This window comes from Octopus sinensis, linkage group LG8, assembly GCF_006345805.1.
Source record: "Octopus sinensis linkage group LG8, ASM634580v1, whole genome shotgun sequence".
In the NCBI taxonomy this organism is placed as follows: domain Eukaryota; kingdom Metazoa; phylum Mollusca; class Cephalopoda; order Octopoda; family Octopodidae; genus Octopus; species Octopus sinensis.
In genome coordinates this window covers 75224039-75245551 of record NC_043004.1, presented here as the reverse complement: position 1 = coordinate 75245551, position 21513 = coordinate 75224039, and the positions used below count along the sequence as shown (strand labels likewise).

Here is a 21513-nt window from a genome sequence, read left to right as displayed (position 1 = left end):
TGGCCTCGGAAGCCCAGGCTATCACAGTATCTTGTCCTACATCTTGATGGCAGGTTTGGAGTCCTAGGCACTACGCAGTGGCGCCCAGTTCTGGCATTTGCGTAACTCTCGATGCCAAAGTTCAGGACACTTCCCTCCAGGATCTTCCAGATGTATATTATGGCATATCTTTCCCGCCTACGCTCCAGGGAATATAATTTTAATCTCTGAGTCTTTCCCAGTAGCTTACATTCTGCATAGAGGCTATCTTCTTTGTGTAGCTTCGTTGGATCGCCTCAAGTTCTGTGATCAACTTGACACTGGATGGTGACCATAGCTGAGAGCAATAGTCAAAGTGGCTTAGGACAAGTGTCTTCTAGAGGACCATCATGGTTTCTTGTTCTCTTGTTCTAAAGGTTCTAAGAATCCATCCAGCCAGCCGTCTACATTTCATTGTCAGTTTAGCAACATGTACATGAAAGGTCGCGTCATCACTCATGTAAATACCCAGGTCACGCACTGATTGTGCCTCTGGGATTGCAATCCCTCCGGGTCCAGTGTATTCATTGGGTATTGCATTCAGTTTTGCATGCTGATAGTATAAAGCTTGAAACTTTCCAGCATTGAACTGCATGCTATTCTTTTCAGCCCACCTGTATATTTCGTCCAGCTCACATTGCAGGTGTTTAGTGTCCTCAGGGTTCTGTATTGCCTGTGAAACTTTTGTATCATCTGCATAACTTGTGATCGTGGCTCTCTGCGTGGCTGAGGGCATGTCTGAGAGGGCCATTATGAACAGTAGTGGTCCCAGAACAGTGCCCTGCGGAACACCGCTCACTATTTGTGTGTTAATGGAGGTGGCCCCATTGGCTACTACCACCTGACTTCTATCCTTCAGAAAGTCATGAAGCCATTCTCCCAGTTTTCCAACTATGCCAAGATCACGCAGTTTGTGACATATCATTCCATGATCGACTTTATCAAAGGCCTTTGCAAAGTCGAGATATATCACTTCCACATTTGAGTGGTTGAGCAGCCGTTTCAGCACCCAGTCATAGTGTTGTAGGAGCTGAGTTAAACAGCTTCTCCCTGGTCGGAAACCATGTTGGGTGTCGGGCAGCAAGTCATTCTCTTCAAGGAAGGTGATCAGCTTCCTTCTGACTATTCGTTCCATGACCTTGCTGATGTGTGAGGTCAGAGAGATAGGTCTATAGTTCTTGGCTTCCGCTCTGCTACCTCCTTTATGAATGGGGCATATTTTACCTTCCTTCAGTTTTCCTGGAAGTTTGCCAGCTGCAAGGAAGCTCTGAAAGAGGAACTGCAGTGGTCTTGCTAGGACTCTCTTACATGCTTTTAGGAGTCTGTTTTCATTTCATCTATAGCCTTGGTTACATCGTCTTCCTTTATATCGATGTAATCTATCGCCGCCGCCTCTGATTTTATATCTGCAGTGGTAAAAAAGTCAGTTGGATTGGTGATTTGGAGATGCCCAAGGGGTGGAGTGAAAACACTCTTGAATTGCTCATTCAGTATTTCACTTACCCTCATTGGTTTTCCTGTAAGTGTGCCATCCTTTTCGAGGAGTGGCCCTATTCTACAGTGCACTGTAGCTGTTTCTTTGGCATACCTGTAGAAAGCTCTGGGGTTAGATTTTATGTTTTCTATAGCCCAGGCTTCTTTGTCTGCTCTTTCTTTTTCATGGGAGAGTTGCAGACATTTTTCGATTTCCAACAGTTTTATTTTTAGGCGGGACTTTTCACTGCTTTCAATCTGTTTGTTTAGGCGATTTGAAAATTTCGTACGCCGTCTCATTAAAATTTTCCTCTCTCTGGGGATTTTGTTCTTGTGTACAGTGGCCTTTCTCTCTGGGACACATTTGTAGCATATGGCTTGCATTACAGACATGAATTGTTGAAGTTTCACGTCGATGTCTGGCGAGGAGAGACATTCAGGCCAGTTTTGTTTGAGGATCTCTTTCTCAATTTGTTCCAGTTTGCCTTATGGTAGTTCAAGCTGGAAAGATTTTGAGGGTTTCTTGTAGGCTGCATGTCCGTGCTCTCTTTTGGCCCATACATGGTCAGCTCTATCATGTTGTGATCCGAGAGTAGTGTCGGTGTCACTTTCACATTATGGATGAGATCCATGTCATTTGTGAAGCAGAGATCCAGTGTGTTACCTGCCCTGGTTGGTTGGAGTATTACCTGCTCCATGTACAGGGTGTTGATGAGGTTCAGGAGGGACCTCGCCTGTCCTCGTTCACATCTTGTCATTCCTGGGAGAGAAAGGCCCTCGGGCCATCTGACATTGGGCAGATTGAAGTCTCCCATAAGAAGCACACCTATGTGTTGTTCTAATGTGGTTAGAATTTCTTCTATTTTTATAAGGCAGTCTTCAAACTTGCCCACATGGCTTGGGGCATCTGGAGGGCGATATGTAGCAACACACAACTACATCAGTTGCCTAATATGTACAATTAGTGTGTCACACACCGAGTTTGAGTATGACAAGAGGACCTGGGGTGTGAGGTCCTCACGGATGTACATAGCACACCTCCATGACTCCTTTCTTTCCTGTCGGTCCGTAGTACAGCATACTGTGGTATGTGTAACTCCGCATCTGCTATGTCCGGTTTCAGGTGCGTTTCTGTAAGTGCTATGCATAAGGCTTGATTGCATTAATTTAATAATACCATTAATTTAACACCGAGTGGCTTAGCACAAAAAACTAGGGAGAAAATACAAATTTATACATAAATTATTAGAGAGTTACCACTATGTGGATAGCTCTAGTGCGAAAAATAGCTCCGATAGTATAGCCACAGAAATGATGTTTCCAACTAGAAATAACATTACATTTAACGGAAGGAAAGTGAAACATAACGAATAAATAGATTGACCCTGAACAATTGTTTCATTACTAATGTAATATGTAATTTTACTTACATAAACATCTATAAATCATCAGCAGAGGTTTGTCTTAAATACAATCTATTAGACCAAAAATAGCTATTTTTAGCACTAGAGCTATCCACATAGTGGTAACTCTCTAATAATTTATGTATATATATATATATATATATATATATATATATATATACACCTGAGGAAGCACACCATCTCATGCCAGCATGGAAAATGGACGTTAAACAATGTTGATGATGATGATGATATATGTCTCTGTGTGTGTGTATACATGTAATGTATGTGGAACATATATATACATATATCATCATCATCATCATCATCGTTTAGCGTCTGTTTTCCATGCTAGCATGGGTTGGACCCATATATATATATATATATATGTTCAGAAATCTCCTATCTCTGCTGGTGACAAAGGGCCTCTCGCTCAGAGTGAAAGGTAGATTGTACGATGCATGTGTGTGAACTGCCATGCTACATGACAGTGAAACATGGGCCATGACTGCTGAAGACATCCATGGTTCAAAAGAAATGATGCTGGTATGATCTGCTGGATGTGTAATGTCAGTATGCACATACAACAGTGTAAGCGCCCTGAGAGAAATGTTGGACATACAAAGCATCAGATGTAGTGTGCAAGAGACACGACTGCACTGGTTATGGTCATGTGCTACATATGGACAAGGGGAGCTGTGTGAAGAAGTGTCACTCCCTAACAGTGAAAGGAAACTGTGATACAGGGAGACCCACGAAGACATGGGATGATGTGACATTGGACCTCCCAGGGGTCACATTGGACCTCACGAGACCTCTGGAGATATGCTGGGATTGAGAAGACCCAACAAAGAAAGTGAGACCACAGCTGTAGGCTATGCCAATGTTGCATAACCAGCCTATTTAGAAGGTACCTTTGAATCGGCGGGTGACTTTCTGTGCTTGAGGAGACCTATTGAGTCAAGTAAATCAAATCGAAAATCAAATCAAATCACAATCAAATGGAAATTGTAGTTGTGGCCATTACCAGTGCTGGTGGCATGCAATAAGCACCATTCATGTGTGGGTCGCTACCAGATCTGCACCATATGAACGTGGCCGGTGGCAGTGCTGCCTGACTTGCTCCCATGATGGTGGCATGTAAAAAGCACCCTCTACACTCTCAGAGTGGTTGGTATTAGAAAGGGGTAAATTAAAACTCTCATGCTTTTTCTCTTTCCAGATTTAAATGAATGTGAACCCCCTGGAGTTTGCAGTCAACACTGCCTGAACCTGGAGGGTTCATATAAATGTTCATGTGATACTGGTTACCAATCAGAACGGAACTTATGCCTTGCAATTGAAAGTGAGAGCTTTATTTATAACATTTATCTAATTTTATTGGTTTGGGGAAAGAGGGAAATCAACTGTCCTAACCCCAGTACATGACTGGTACTTATTTTATTGACCCTGATAGGATGAAAGACCTAATCAGCCTTGTCAGAATTCGAACTCAGAATGTAAAGATGGACAGAGTATCACTAAGCATTCTGCCCAGAATGTTAATAATTCTGCCAGTTCGCCACCTTAATATGATATAATATTAATATAACATAACATTATATTCTATAATATATGATATAAAATAGCATAATGGATGAATAACTGGCAACCATCTTAGATTAACAGGTATTTAAAAATCAATTACATTATCAATTACTTAAGATCAATAACATGATTTTATTTTGTATTGATTAGCTTTTGTATTGATTTGACATGAAAGTATTTTACTCATATTCTTTCGTTTCAATTCTATTCCTTGCCATTTTCCACAGATACAACATTAGCTTCTTTGATAGTGATTGGTTTGAAGAGTTTCACCAATGTCAGCCTTAATCTTCAACCTTACGAAGAGATCAATATCGCTGATGCCAAAAGAATAATTGCTTCCAGCATAGACATACCTAACCAAACCATCTATTTTTCTGATGCTAGGAATAAAGTTATTTCCAGAATCAAAACCAATGGCTCTGATCAAACAGTTGTAAGTTTTTATTTTGATTTAATTTTTAGTTAAAGACCTTTTTTCTCAGTATCAATCGATAGCAAATTAACCCGTTATGGCCATTCTTTATGGCTTCAGCATGATGTCCATCTAGTGGAGGCTGTTTGAGTTTAGAAGGAACCAGGCTGCTCTTTCCTTCTACACACCTCATGAAAGAACCTTACGTACCGAGAGAGCATGACTGATTTTGAACATGTTTCCTTGTTATTAGATTTCTTCAGTGAGACACAACCTTCTCCATACAGCTGGCCATCACTCATGAATTAAGTGAAATCCTTGTAAGTGAAATCACAGCCAGGGTCAGTGTCAGTGACACTTAAAAGGCACTCGTGTTGGTGACACATATAAGGCACCCACTACACTCTGTGGAGTGGTTGGCATTAGGAAGGGCACCCAGCCATAGAAACTAAACCAGAGTAAATGAGGATGATGATGATGATGATAATGATATGTTTTACATGTCAACTGTGTGTGTCTGTGTGTGATGGTGATGATGATGATAATGATGATAATGATGATGATGATACATTTTACATGTCAACTGTGTATGTGTGTGTGTGATGACGATGATGATTATGATTATGATGGTGATGATGTTGATGGATTCTCCTGTTGGATACAAAATATGAAGGTTCAGCCAAACAACTTTTACAAATGATTTGCTTATAGTGATCAGCTCACTCTTCATCAAATCGATGTTGCCCGAGCAAGTGCACAGTGTTCCATGCATCAGGTATCAAAGGGATTGTAGAGCAACATGAGATGAAGCTGTGTCTGGGGAGAGTCATTTTCTTTTGGTGCCTTATAATTTAACATACTCACCGGTAAAATATCCATTTATTCTTAATTTTTATTTTCCTAAAATTTTCGTTGCATTTTGCAAAATTTTCAATAGCCTTGACTCTTTACCGGTGAGTGTGCTAAATTGTAAGTCACAAATAGAAAATGACTCTCCCCAGACACAACAGAATATGCTTCAACACACAGAACTCACATAAAGAATCTTGCAAACCAAATCCCAAAACGAAATGAGATGAACTGTTCTGCTCAAATACAATGCACTGTCCAGTCTAGGAATTGAAATCATGATTTAGGAATCATGAGTGCAACACCCTAACCACTAACCTATGCACACTCATATACATATACAAATACATATACATACATACATACACATACTCACACATGTATATACATATATATAGATAGATAGATAAATATATATATATATGGATATAAATATATATATCTTCATCATCATCATCATCATCATCATTTAACGTCCGCTTTCCATGCTAGCATGGGTTGGACGGTTTGACTGAGGTCTGGCGAACCAGACTCCAATCTGATCTGGCAGAGTTTCTACAGCTGGATGCCCTTCCTAATGCCAATCACCCCGAGAGTGTAGTGGGCGCTTTTACATGCCACTGGCACGAGGGCCAGTTTGGTGGTACTGGCAACGGCCACGCCTAAATGGTGCTTTTTACATGCCACCTGCACAGGAGCCAGTCCAGCAGCACTGGTGACGACCTCGCTCGAATATTTCACATGCCACCAGCACAAGTGTTGGTAAGGCGACGCGGTAATGATCACAATTGAATGGTGTGCTTAACGTGCCATCAGCATGGAGGCCAGCTGGTTGCTCTGGCAATGATCTCACTCGTATGGTACTCTTAGCGATCCACTAGCAATGGGTGCCAGTCACCGAATTTGATTTCGACTTCACTTGCGTCAACTTGTCTTCGCAAACAGATTTTAGTGTCCAATGAAGAAAAGGCACGCACAAGTGGACTGGTTACACCCCTAGCACAGGCCACAAGGTTATGGTCACACTTGCGCTTGTCGAGTCTTCTGCAGCACAGCATATTTCCAGAGGTCTCGGTCACTAGTCATTGCCTCAATGAGGCCTAATGTTTGAAGGTCATGCTTCACCACCTCATCCCAGGTCTTCCTGGGTCTACCTCTTCCACAGGTTCCCTCAACTGCTAGGGTGTGGCACTTTTGCACACAGCTATTGACATCCATTCTCGCCACATGACCATACCAGCGCAATCGTCCCTCTTGCATACCACATTTGATGCTTCTTAGGTCCAACCTTTTTCTCAGGGCACTAACACTATGTCGAGTATGCACACTGACATTACACATCCATCGGAGCATGCTGCTTCATTCCTTGCAAGCTTACACATACCCTCAGCAGTCACGGCCCATGTTTCACTGCCATTTAACATGGCTGTTCGTACACATACATCGTACAGTCTGCCTTTTACTCTGAGCGAGAGGCCCTTTGTCACCAGCAGAGGTAAGAGGTCTCTGAACTTAGCCCAGGCTGTTCTTATTCTAGCAGCTACACTTTCAGTGCACCCTCCCCGCTACTGACTTGGTCACCTAGGTAACAAAAGCTATCAACTACTATATATATATACACAAACATATATGTGTATATATATAAATATATATATATATATACACACACACACATACATATATTTATATATATACTCATATATGTTTGTGTATATATATATATATATTATATATATATATATATATATATATATAGAAATAAAATTAACATCTAATGTAGGATAAAATTTTTTGAAAATATTATCTCAATGGCCAGCATATTAAAAATACCTTTAAAGGTTAAATTTATAAACAATTTATAAGGTATGTTTTAATATGCTGGCCATTGATAGAATTTTTTTGAAAATTTTTATCCTACATTAGATGTTAATTTAATAGTATTCACTTCCGGACTCTCTCAGTTTACAAGAGTTTTTAGTTCGAATCGCACGTGTTTCGAGATGGGCTAGAGAAATTCTTTTTGGATATATTTGAGGTACTTAATTATGCTTATGACTTAGTGTTAGCTTCTTCCATGGGTATAAGTAAGTATTTCACTTATTTCTTTGCTGCATTTATCACTGACGAAGAGAAGATTCTTATGAACTAACTCTGAAGTCGGGTCCGATATGGTAATAACGGAATTTTTTAGAAATTTCTGTCGGCTTTCTTCGAAACGCATGCTTGTAGTGATAAATTACATGGTTATTGACGTTGTGTCTATTTTTCGGCATATTTTGGCATTAGAAATTTTTTCTGATGCCCTTACTTATAAATTGTATATATATATATACCCTTTTACTCTTTTACTTGTTTCAGTCATTTGACTGCGGCCATGCTGGAGCACCGCCTTTTAGTCGAGCAAATCAACCCCGAGACTTATTCTTTGTAAGCCCAGTACTTATTCTATCGGTCTTTTTTTGCCGAACCGCTAAGTGACGGGGACGTAAACACACCAGCATCGGTTGTCAAGCAATGCTAGGGGGACATACACAGACACACAAACACACACATACACATATATATATATAGATATATACGACAGGCTTCTTTCAGTTTCCGTCTACCAAATCCACTCACAAGGCATTGGTTGGCCCGGGGCTATAGCAGAAGACACTTGCCCAAGGTGCCAAGCAGTGGGACTGAACCCAGAACAATGTGGTTGGTTAGCAAGCTACTTACCACACAGCCACTCCTAGGGAGCAAAAAATTCTAGAAAAATTCTCCGCTACCAGTGGTCAAGTGAGAAAGAAAAAATTGTCAATAAACTATGCAAACTACATTCAAACATATAAAGGATGGCCATAATAGGACATCCGACTCACTAGAAAGAGCAGTTAAAATCCAAACCACTAATAGTTGTAATTCTGAAATGGAAAGAGAAATAAAAACGGAGAGGGTAAACGTTTTTATTTCTCTTTCCATTTCAGAATTACAACTATTAGTGGTTTGGAGTTTAACTGCTCTTTCTGGTGAGTCGGATGTCCTATTATGGCCATCCCTTATATGTTTGAATATATATATATATATATATATATATATGTATATATATATATATATATATATATTATATATATATATATATATATATATACACTTAGCGGTTCGGCAAAAGAGACCGATAGAATAAGTACTGGGCTTACAAAGAATAAGTCCCGGGGTCGATTTGCTCGACTAAAGGCGGTGCTCCAGCATGGCCACAGTCAAATGACTGGAACAAGTAAAAGAGTAAAAGAGATATACATATATATTATATATATATATATTATATATATATATTTATATATAATAAAATATTAGGGAATAAATCCAAACTTACAGGGAAAAATCAGATTTAGGATTGAATCCAATTTTATAGTAAAATATTATATTATATTAAATTAGAGATAAAACCACTATTAGGCAAATCATACAATGAAAAACTTAAGCCAATACATAAGATTAATTAATTTATATTATTTTAAATATATATCAAAATTATTAAAAAAAGATAATTATCTTTTTTTTAATAATTTTGATATATATTTAAAATACATTGTATGATTTGCCTAATAGTGGTTTTATCTCTAATTTAATATAATATATTTATATATATATCATCATCATCATCATCATCATTTAGCGTCCGCTTTCCATGCTAGCATGGGTTGGACGGGTCAACTGGGGGTCTGTGAAGCTGGAAGGCTTCGTCAGGCCCAGTCAGATCTGGCAGTGTTTCTACGGCTGGATGCCCTTCCTAACGCCAACCACTCAGCGAGTGTAGTGGGTGTTTTTTACGTGCTATATATATATATATTATATATATATATATATATATATATATATATATATATATTATATATATATATATATATATGTATATATATATATATTATATATATATATATATATATATATATATATATATATATATATATATATATATTTTGATAACTGTGATAAGATTCAGCTCGTGTAAACCCAGGCCATGTCTATCTTAATAGGACCACCTGGTGAAATCTTTTATTCATATACGGGGCACTATGGCCCATTCTATAGTTCAGTTATTGGGATTTCAATGGATAGATTTGTTGCTATTCCATTTCAGATAATGCAAAAAGAACATAAATAGTATTTATGTTGGAAAACTCGTGGTATTTTTATGCACATCAAGAAATAATACTTAAGGATAAAACCAGTACAATAGCAGGGTATAAAATATACTACCTTAAGTTGGCCTTACTTGAGTTAAAATTATAATTAGAAAGGAACTACGCATGTTTCTGTATTGGAAGATCATCATATATGTAATCATCAGGTGTATAATTCTACCAACACATCTTCAGGTTCACTTTTCAAAATATTGTTCAGCTATTTTAAATCATCATAAAAATTACGTGTTAATTTAAAAATTAAAGATTAAAGATATACTTTACAAAATTAAGAATTAAAATTATAAATTATAAGTATTTATTAGCATACATATATCAAACTTAGAATGTCAAATATAAAATTGTAAATCAGAATGAAGAGGTCTGTGGTTTTATGTAAAAAAAAAAGATACATATCCACTTGTGATAGGGCCAAGATGTTATTCAAAATGGCGATTAGAGGAAGTTAATATAGCAGGGCACTATGGGAATTTATAGGTGAATATTTCTAAGGTGGGTAATTCCACTATGCATATTTTAAATTAAATTATCTGCTTCTATTATTATATTCTATCCAACTATGTTGAGGGATATACAAAATTTGTTATAATGTAATATTTCATAATATTTAGTAAATTTATTTATTTTATTATTTATATAATCTGTTCACTATTCAACTACTGTAGAAATCAAAAGTGTGTGGAGATTGAAATGTGGGCAGTATTTCATTTTATTGAAAATACAATTACTTTGTGTCTACATTTGAGCAGTAACATTTGACTGCCATTTTGCTGTGGTGACTCGCTTTATTGTTTAGTATACATTACTACTCCATCTCTTCTTGGGATCTTTTAACCAACTATTTTGCTTATACTTATATTATTTTTTTTATATAAAGATTGTCCAAGCAGGCATGATATATGTGACAGGTCTAGCTGTTGACTGGATTGGCCGCAATTTATACTGGATCGATAGTTGGAAGAGGACAATCGAAGTGTCAGATCTTGAAGGTGACCATAGAATGATTTTGTTAAAACTAAATCTCTCTCGCCCAATGGCCATCGAAATTGATCCACGTGAAGAGTAAGCTGCAATTTTTTTATGTTCATTTGTGACATTTGTAAAAACAAATCTCAATGTTCCTCTTTGATGTACTGTTTAAATAGTTTTGTCTCAATTAATGAAGTAAATGCCACATTTTATGGCCTGCAATCGAATTTTTCAAACCCAAATTTATATAAAACATAGGACCAAAGATTCCATGTGATATGCTACATGTTTTGAGAATTAAATAATGATGTTTTAATGTTTATACTAAATGTTTATGCTACATGTTTACACCGGATATTTGCCCATTACTACAGTGCATACTTACACTACAGGTTTGCGCTGTATATATACACTACAAGTCTACACTGCATATTTACACTACATACTTACACTAATTGTTTACACTGCATGTTTATGCAACATGTTTACACTCCATGTTTACACTGCATACTTACACTACATGCTTACACTACATGCTTACACTACATGCTTACACTACATTTTTACACTACATATTTGTTCTACATGTTTTACATTGGATGCTTACGCTGCATGTTTTCACTACATGTTTACACTGCATGTTTGAACTTCATGTTTACTCTATGTCTACACGATAGTTTTGCACATATTTACACTGCATGCTTACACAGTATGTTTACACTACATGTTTAAACATGTTTGCACTGCTTGTTTACACCACATGCTATTATTGACTTGTATGTCAGAAAATACTGTGGTTCACTTAACAAAAAGAATTTTCCAAGGCAATGGTGTATTTGCGACTACATTTAAACGATGAACAGTTTGCAATTTATGAACTCGGTTTTTAATTTTTTAAAAATGCACATGCTTGCTTTGTAGCCATGAGATTTCAGGGTCAGTCTCATTGTGTGATGCCTTAAGCAAGTTATTTTTCACTATAGCCCTGAGTTGATCTTTGCATGCAATTTTGGTAGGCAGAAACTGTGTGAAAGAGCACATCATACATACATGAATGCTTGTATGTATGTATGAATGTATGTATGTGTTTTTGTGTTTGTCAATGCCACTTCTCAACAACTGGTGTTGGTTTGGTTATGTCTTGTAACTTAGCAGCTAAGCATGATAGACTAATGGAATAAGTACCAAACCTTAAGAGAACAATGAATAACTTCCCCAGCTGCAGTTCAATGACTGAAACAAGTAAGCGATAAAAGATAAAGATACATTGATCAGCAATGGATACCAAACAAATGATCGATATTTTGTTTCATCTTTCTAGATTTATGGTATCCATAACCAAGTCCCTTATTTCTCAACAAGTGAGTCTACATAGCTATAGATTGGTACTAGAAATGGTATTATCTGGCAGTGGTACGACCAGAATTCATCATTATTTTGCTGACCTATTCCTCTCACAAAAAAAAAAAACTCCTACTATGATATATCTTAGGTGAAACTTGATGATACAATAGTTTCAATAGGAGTTGAATATATCTTTTGTTTTTTGTTTAAGCAAGATCTCTCTGCAACTCATAAACTGCTTAAAAATTGTGTGTCTGTGTCTGTGCATGTATGTGTGTATGTATATGTATGACACATGACACGTGACATGCAATTCCCAAAGGGGCTATTTTACAACAAACTGGTAAGCGCACACAAGGTGGACAGAAAAGGAACCTCACTGAAGGGCTTTGTGATCAACCCAAACACCTGGGGCATGCAAACACAACACTGCCCAGCCTGGCAAAACTGCACCAACAGAGGTTCCTCCTGATAGCAATGGAACAGGGGCTCATAGAAAACACCAGCTATATGAGTCCAGAGCCAACGTTTAGCCTTCAGTCCCAGCAGACGACCAGTGCCCAAGCTGCAGCAGAACCTTCCCAACATACATTGGACTGACTGGCTGCAGCTCGACACTCTGCTCCCTGGCTTCTGCTCCCATGATATGTCCTTTGCTCATCATTGACAAGGACTGATGAACTGATAATGATTATTTTTATTATTTATTTATTTATGTATATATTTGTTTATTTATTTAACTAATAATAACATGTGCGTACGTGAGGGAAATGTTACCTTGCTTGGAATCAGATGAAGGTTAGTGACAGGAAAGGCATTCAGCTGTAGAAAATCTACCCCATTGAACTCTGACTGACTTATACAAGCATGGAAAATTAGACATTAAAATGATGATGATGGTGTTGATAAGGTGATTTGATCCTCTTAGTTCTCCTCTGCAATGAATAATATAAAATGTGAATTATCTGCATAAATAAAAGTAACTTACAGTTTACTTGTTTATCTCTGTAATTATATTCTTACATTACTGATTTCTGTATGTTTAACTTTAATCAAAATGTGTTATATTCAATTATTCTATTTTCACAAATATAACAGCTTCCGGTATTTGTTCTGGTCAGAACGTCAAGCAAGCCCTAGCATTCACCGTATGGATCTTGATGGAGAAAATGAAATTGTTATTGCAAACAAAAAACTGTTCTGGCCATCTTGTCTCACAATAGATTATCCAAACAAAAGACTTTATTTCATTGAAGGCCGGATGGATTACATTGGATTCTGTGGATATGATGGGAGTGGATGGACACAGCTTTTTGCTAACGACCACGTAAGTTGTATTTTCCTTAACATAAATCCAGTACCTTTTACTTGTTTCAGTCATTAGATGCAGGCCATTCTGAGGCACTGCCTTGAAAAACTTTCAATCAAATGAATTTCCCACAGTACTTATTTTCTTTTAAGCCTGGTACTCAGTCTATGGACCAGTTTTGCTGAACTGCTAAGCTATGGAGATATAAACATGTATGTATATATATATATATATATATGTATATAAATATATATAATTATAAATATATAGGCGCAGGAGTGACTGTGTGGTAAGTAGCTTGCTTACCAACCATATGGTTCCGGGTTCAGTCCCACTGCGTGGCACCTTGGGCAAGTGTCTTCTGCTATACCCTCGGGCTGACCAATGCCTTGTGAGTGGATTTGGTAGATAAAAACTCAAAGAAGCCTGTCGTAAATATATATATATATATATATATATATATATGTGTGTGTGTGTGTATGTGTATATGTGTGCATATGTTTGTGTGTTTGTCCCCCTAGCATTGCTTGACAACCGATGCTGGTGTGTTTACGTCCCCGTCACTTAGCGGTTCGGCAAAAGTTACCGATAGAATAAGTACTGGGCTTAAAAAGAATAAGTCCCAGGGGCGATTTGCTCAACAAAAGGTGGTGCTCCAGCATGGCCGCAGTCAAATGACTGAAACAAGTAAAATAGTAAATAGTAAAATATATATATATAGAAACATACATAAATATAAATATTGATAAAAATGGTAAGACAGCAAAAGAAAGAAAGAGACCTCGATATTATGTAAATAGAGGAATTTATCTGTAAAAGTAATATGTGACAATTATTTGGTAGCCAAGATAAAACTCCGAGTTTTGGATGCCGAGGAGGAAATCCACGCCATCATCTCTTCAGTTATCCAGCCATCGGAAAAACACTATGAAAAATGACCATTATACAAAGGGAAATTACTGTGTTATTGACCGCTATTAAGACAAAAGAGCTATTTGAATGACCGCTAAGTAAAAAGTTCATAGTATTCGCGTAAGTGCGCTTGTTCATACCTACACATGTACACCCACGCACGTACGCATACATTCATCCACCCTCACTAGAATACAAACCCACACACATGTGCACTGTAAAAGTTCATACATACATCTACATATGCACAAGCACAAGAAAAAACAGGGTTAAGGGTAACAATACAGAAAAAGGCATAAGGGAGTATACAAAGAATAAACCACGTTTATATACATACATACCCTTATGCACGCACACACACACACATATACGCACATACCCGCACACGTCTATATACGCACACACACGCACACACAAAAAGGATTATCCCAATGTCTAAAAAAAAGGACGTTATCCATTTATTGAATAATCTCGGACTTAGTATAACTATAGATACCAACCTGACGGTTGTCAATTTCCTAGATGTATCTTTAGATCTAAATTATAACATTTATAAGCTTTATAGGAAGCCCAACGATAGACTTAGTTTTATTAATGTAGGTTAATGCCATCCCTTCCATAGTGTTTAAAAATTTAGTTAAAAACATTAGCAAGAGAATTTCTAGCCTCTTCTCCGATAGGGACATTTTTAATAGTGTTGCTCCAGTATATAATAAGGCTCTAAAAGATAGTGGTTTTAGCGAGGAAATAACCTATACACCTGCCACTAGCCCAACAATTAAGAAGAGGAGACATAGGAATAGGAAAACCATCTGGTTCACTCCTCCCTACTCACCCAAGGTGACCTTTAATATAGGCAAGTATTTCTTAGCACTGATAGATAGATATTTGCCAGTCAACCATACTTACAGGAAGCTCTTACAGGAAGGAAGATTCTTACCACACAGTCATGCCTGTACCCTTGTATGAATATATTGAATAATGTATGCATTATGTTACATTGTGTGTGAGTGCACGTGCACGTGTGTGTGTGTGTGTCTGTGTGTGTATGACTTTGTGTTTGTTCTCTACCAACATGAAACTGAAGATCTGCTCCCAAGAGACAGAGGTTCCTGACAGACTGGGGTAAAATGTATCTTGATCGCCACTGCTTGAAGAAGAGCTGGAATTGTTTAAACAACAATAACCACCACTCCCATCATTTCCATTTGACGCAACATAATCTTAGTGTAGAATATGCTTCACTGAGGGGATCAAACAACACCGAAACATGTCTGTTGTGTTCACCTGTTGATTGTAAAGACAAGATCCAATCCTCTCTATATTGACTCAATTTTCCAAAAGTTTCTCTTGACAGATATTTATTAGAGCCATCTTCATCTTTTATTTTTGTTTCTGTCAGTAGACTGTGTCCATGCTGGGGCACTATCTTGAGGAACTTTAGTTGAATAAATCAGTATTTATTTTTATTTTGTGTAAGCCTCATACTTGTTCTATTGGTCTTTTTTATATATATATATATATATTGTATTTGGCTGCTATTTCTAAATTTTTGGTATGTGCTGAAGCAACTTTTTACTAAACACTTATAAAATATATATATAAAAAAAAAACTTTTTGTATACGTTTTTACCGATAATGGTTTTTTCCATATCGAAACTACCTGGTAAAATTTATTAATCATTAAATGGATAATTCTTTACCCTATATCTGTATGTATGTATATGTAAATATTGAACAATGAGAATGAGTGCTCAACATCACATTGGTGGATAAAATTTCTTTATTTGTGTAATGAGGCTACCATTGGTTTCATGTTAAAAAATCTTAACATGGAATCAATGATTGTCTTAATACACACACACACACACACACATACACATACACACACATATATATATATATATACGTGTGTGTGTGTGTGTGAAGGTGTAGGTGCATGTTTGTGTCTGTAATTCTTTTCCAAATGCTTGACAAACTGGTGTTGGTTTGTTTATGTTCCTGTAATTTTGAAGTTCAGCAAATGTGAAGTTATAGGATAAGCACCAAACTTAAAAATTAAGTCCTTGGTTCGATTTGTCTGATTAAACCCTTCAAGGCTTTAGATGGTGGCCCCTTCATGGCCACAGTCCATACAGAATAATTAAAAAATCATTTTCCAATACAGAAATGCAAGATAAAATTCTTTTTTTCTTTTCTTTTTCCTCACCTTTCATTCAGTATATTACTTATCCCTATGGCCTCACCATTTTTGAAGATACGATTTACTGGACAGACCCTCACTCTAATAAATTAATGGGATGTCACAAGTTTAATTGCAAGGCCAAGAATTTAGTGCAGACTTCCTTGACAAGACCTTTGAATGTGATTAGTTATCACCCAGTTCGCCAGCCGACAGGTGAGTTGCTTGCCTCTTTAATCTTGTATTTTTCATTGGTCAGTGACTGATAAAAAAAAATAGCTACCTTGCAGGTTAAATCAGTAACACAGGTTCAGTTCTTGACCAACTTTTTTATCTATATCTATAAAACAAAGTTTGTGTGTGTGTGTGTGTGTGTGGTGTGCATATGTTCCTTATGGATTCGAAAACTGAGTTGCCGATTTTGATATATGAGGTAGCAAAAGGTTCATAATCTATCAGCTACCAATCAAAGTATGCTTTTTCTACAACTTTTTTTTTACTACAAAAAACCCCCTCAAAAACCAGGTCAGATCGCACAATTTTGAGGTCATTTTCAGGCAATATTCAGATTTGCTTCTAATCTATGTTGCCAATTTTAATGTTTTTGGTGTTAAAAAATGCAGCAATGTACACGGATTGCTATTAGTGCATTTGGGATGCACAAAATCCTATTTGTCCACAGAAAATGGCCAGAAACCATGATTTTTGCCATAATTATTGACATATTCTCTGTACCACCACTGCCACATTTTATTCCCCAAAATTTCTTCCGGATTTTTATGTTTTCGAAATAGGAGAATACGATTTTTCCAAAAAAGCCACATTTCCAAAATTTTACTTTCCCCACTCCTCACCCTAATTTCTTAATTCTTAACATTTTTTCAAATTTTTTTAATCAACATAGAAAAATACAGAGAGGATCTTTTTGGTTTTCGTCACTATTTACAATTTTGTTCCAATTGTTTTCAAATTTGGTTTATGGATTAAGTTTTGTATACTAATTATGAAAATGAAATACCTTTTCCTTATAAATCTATTACTGAAAAATTATTAACCTTTAAATTTTTCAAAATTTGGGTATTTTAGTCATCACTATGGTAAAGAAGTCTGTTTCTATAGTAACCAAAGCAAAGAAGCACCACGAGTTGCATAGCTGATTGCAAAGAAATCTGTTTCCATAGTAACCAAAGATGCAGCGCATGCGCACGAGGAGTATAATCACCACTTGTTCGTGAATTTATGTGGAGAAGGAGATACGAGAAAGATAATTTATTCTATAAAATCCTAGAGTGTTTTGCAAACGTTCGTTCTTGAATTTCTTTAACTTACAAATGTCTGTTTTGAACAATGTTTTGATTGTTATTTCTAGCAACTCCGTTAGCTTGTTCGTAGCTTTTAAATATTGAATTTGCTCACAAATGTTTTAATATTAACTTTGCTCGTGTATATTATAATGTTTTGACTGTTTTTTCTAGCAACTCCTGTTGGTTTTTTTGTTTGTAGTTATTAAATATTTAATTTGCTCATGTAACTAGTTTAATGTTTTGACATGCCGATGCCTGCATATGATGATGAAGAGGCAGCGAACTCGCTGTTTTCTAATTGGCTGAAAATTCTGAAAATTATCAAACTTTGTGCACATGCAACATTTTTGAAAATTTTTCCTGGAATGAATTTGGATTTAGCATAAAAAATTATATGTATATGATACATTAAAATTCTTTTTAAAGATAATTGTAAACAGTGGCGATAACCACAGATTCTACAGAGAATCTGGAACATTCATTATCTAAATTAAATTTTTTTTTGTCTGATATTTCATGCATATGTAGAATTCTACTGAAATAACAGACATCAAAAATATCAGACCATCACCAAAAACTGACATGGTAGAAACAACAGCTAAACGAGATTTCTGCAAAAACTTCCCCACTTTTAAAAAAGCTAAATGTGAAGCATTCAGAGTTTTTAGCATTTTAAATGTGGGGATATCGGGGAAGAGGATTTGAGCTGTAGCATAATGATCCATTTCTCGGCTGTATTGTAACTTGTGATGAAAAGTGGATCCTGTACAATAATAAAAATGTTCTTCACAGTGGTTGGACCAAAATGAAGCACCAAAAACCTTAAACCCAAGCTCTTCAAAAAGAAGGTTATGGTGACTGTTTGGTGGTGTACTGCTGGATTCATCCACTATAATTTCTTACCCCACCCCACAAAGCCATTGCTGCAGAAACATGCTGACATGAAATTGCCAAAATGAACAAAAAACTGCCACTCCTCCATCCCAGATTGGTCAACAGAAGAGGGTCAATCATTTTTTATAACAATGCTTGACCATACGTTTCACTAATGATGCTCCAGAAGTTGAGGAGACCCGGCTATGAAGTTCTTCCCTACCCAGATACCCAGCTTATTCCCCAGACCTTTCTCCTACTGACTACCACTTTTCAATGGTTTCCTGCAAGAGGAGTCCAAAAATCAAACCGATGCTAAAAGTGCATTCAAAGAGTTCATCAGCTCCAGAATTCTAGATTTTTATGTTACCAGAATAAACAAACTTGTAAGTCAATGGCAAAAATGTGTTGATTGTAATGATACTTACTTTGATGAATAAAATTTCTGCATTGTTGAAATATATTGTGATGAATTTCATGTTTCAAAACGTGGCTTACTTTTTACTCTACTTGATACATTACCCGATTTGTAGCCATGAAACTGAGTTGCCAATTTTGTTGTATGAAATTGCTCAAAAGATTGAGTAATCTCTCGGCTACCAGTGTAGAGTAACATTTTTGCACAGTAACCCTATTTTATTACAAAAATTAACACCAAAACTAGCCTGGGTCACACACTTTTGAGGTCATTTTGGGGGCAATGTTAGACTGTCTTTATAATCTAAGCTGCCATGGTACATGTCTTTTAGTGTCAAAAATTTCAGCATTGTTCTTCAGGAAATGACCGAAAAATATGTTTATAAAGAAAAGTTGTTTGCTTGAAACTCCTTGTGTGCCAGTTCTGCCCATAAGAAAGGAACAAATAATATGATGCGACTGTAGGTCATAACACACAGGCAACGCTGGGGTGCATTGCAAGTTTAACATAAAATGTCAGAAGCCTTTGTGCTTTTTCCTTCACAAAAATGTTTTCACAGCCACATCATTGCCTTGCATGGACAGAACTTGAAACCAGTTCAATTTGAGCATCATCATGAAGGTCATTGTCGTTCTCATCCTCATCGTCGTCATCATCATCATTGCCATCATCCTCCTCCTCCTCATCATCATCCTCATTTAATGTCCATTTCCCATGGGCTACACAGTTTGATAAAGACAGATGAACCACAGAGCTGAATCAGGCCTTGATGTCAGCTTTAACATAGTTTCTACAGCTGGATGCCTTCCCAAATGCCAACCACTTTACTGGGTTCTTTCTTTCTTCTGACGCTGGCTAATGGGGTTGTGAGGTGGCCAAGTAACATGCACAACAAAGTAAAGAAAGGAAAAGGACAAAGGGAAAAGGAAACTGGGCTTGAGGTGGACGTAGTGAAATGAGGAAAGTGGGTGCAGGTGTGGTTGATGGTAAATATCAGTACAGAATGGGGGATGAGAGGATTAGAAGTGTCTTATGCACGAGGAGGTAACAAGTAGCTGCACAGAAGGTGTGGAGGACAGCAGTATCATGCATTTGCGGATAGATCAGAAAATGGGGAGATGATGTACAGGGTGTGAGAGTGGAGGGTGTGGAGAGGATGATGAACTGAGCCAAAGATAGGGGGAAGAGGTACAGGAGTGTAAAAATTTTTGCCAACATAACATGACAATCCTGGTTTAAGATGAATGTTACTGTAACTTAGCCCCAGGAGACATCGTCTCCAGCTGGCTATATGACACGATCTGTGTCCTTATATTTTTGAACAAGGGTACAGAGGTGCTGGTGCCACATAAAAGGCACCCAGTACTCTCTGTAAAGTGGTTGACATCAGGAAGGGCATCCAGCCATAGCAACCACACTAAAACAAACAATGGAACCTGGTACAGCTCTTGTCAAACTCTCCAACCCATACTAGCTTGGAAGACGGATATTAAATGATGATGATGATGAGTCTTAAAGAAAATCCAGCAGCACAGTGTTTGAGTCATTCTTGTATGATGCTTGACTACAGTTTTGTGTTAGTTCCTTTCCATCTGTGCCAAAGTTTTCTCTGAATTTGAAGTTCTTCATAGTATCTGCAATCAGATTTCCTCTGGAGACTTTTCATTTTTCTCTTTGGTTCACAAGATTTTTGCTGTGAACTTGTGTGTTGAAACAGATTTTGTTGTATCTTGGGAGGGTCATTATGTCAACAGTAAACACATGCACTGGTTCTGTTTCACTTTACTCTATTCTATCTATTTTATTCTATTTTTCAGTTGGTTATCCATTTGACCAATTAACTAATTGGCTGCCTAATTAATCATTCAGTTACAAGTGTTAACAAAAGACTTTGACAAATCAAGCCAATCAATTGATTGACCAAACAATTAATCAAATAATCAATCAGTTAATTGGCTAAATTATTAACCAATTGCAAATAAAAATAAAGAAATGAAATAGAACCAGTGCATGTGTTATTATTGGCATAATGACCCTACTATGACACAGCAAAAGTGTATTTATTCTATTTACTAATGCCATTTACCTACTTAATAAACATGCATGTTTACATACATTTTGGTATCTTAGGAATAAGGATGATTTGTTTTTTTGTTTATGAGAGTTATTGCTAATATTTCCAGGCTTTTTAATATTTTTTTTTATTCACAGGTATTAATTCTTGTAGCAGTAAACCCTGCAGCCATCTTTGCTTACTGTCCAAAGCA

At 36.9% G+C, this 21513-nt stretch overlaps 1 protein-coding gene across 1 annotated transcript in view; it reads left to right on the top strand.

Annotated features, from left to right (window-relative positions):
* Nucleotides 1-21513, top strand: part of LOC118764392 (low-density lipoprotein receptor-related protein 2-like) — a 280304-nt gene that overhangs the window by 47301 nt on the left and 211490 nt on the right. Inside the window, exons 12-15 of the mRNA XM_036505163.1 lie at nt 4117-4239; nt 4709-4917; nt 10813-10997; nt 13347-13575. Coding sequence (XP_036361056.1) covers nt 4117-4239; nt 4709-4917; nt 10813-10997; nt 13347-13575 — 746 coding nt within the window. The remainder of the gene's footprint in view (nt 1-4116; nt 4240-4708; nt 4918-10812; nt 10998-13346; nt 13576-21513) is intronic.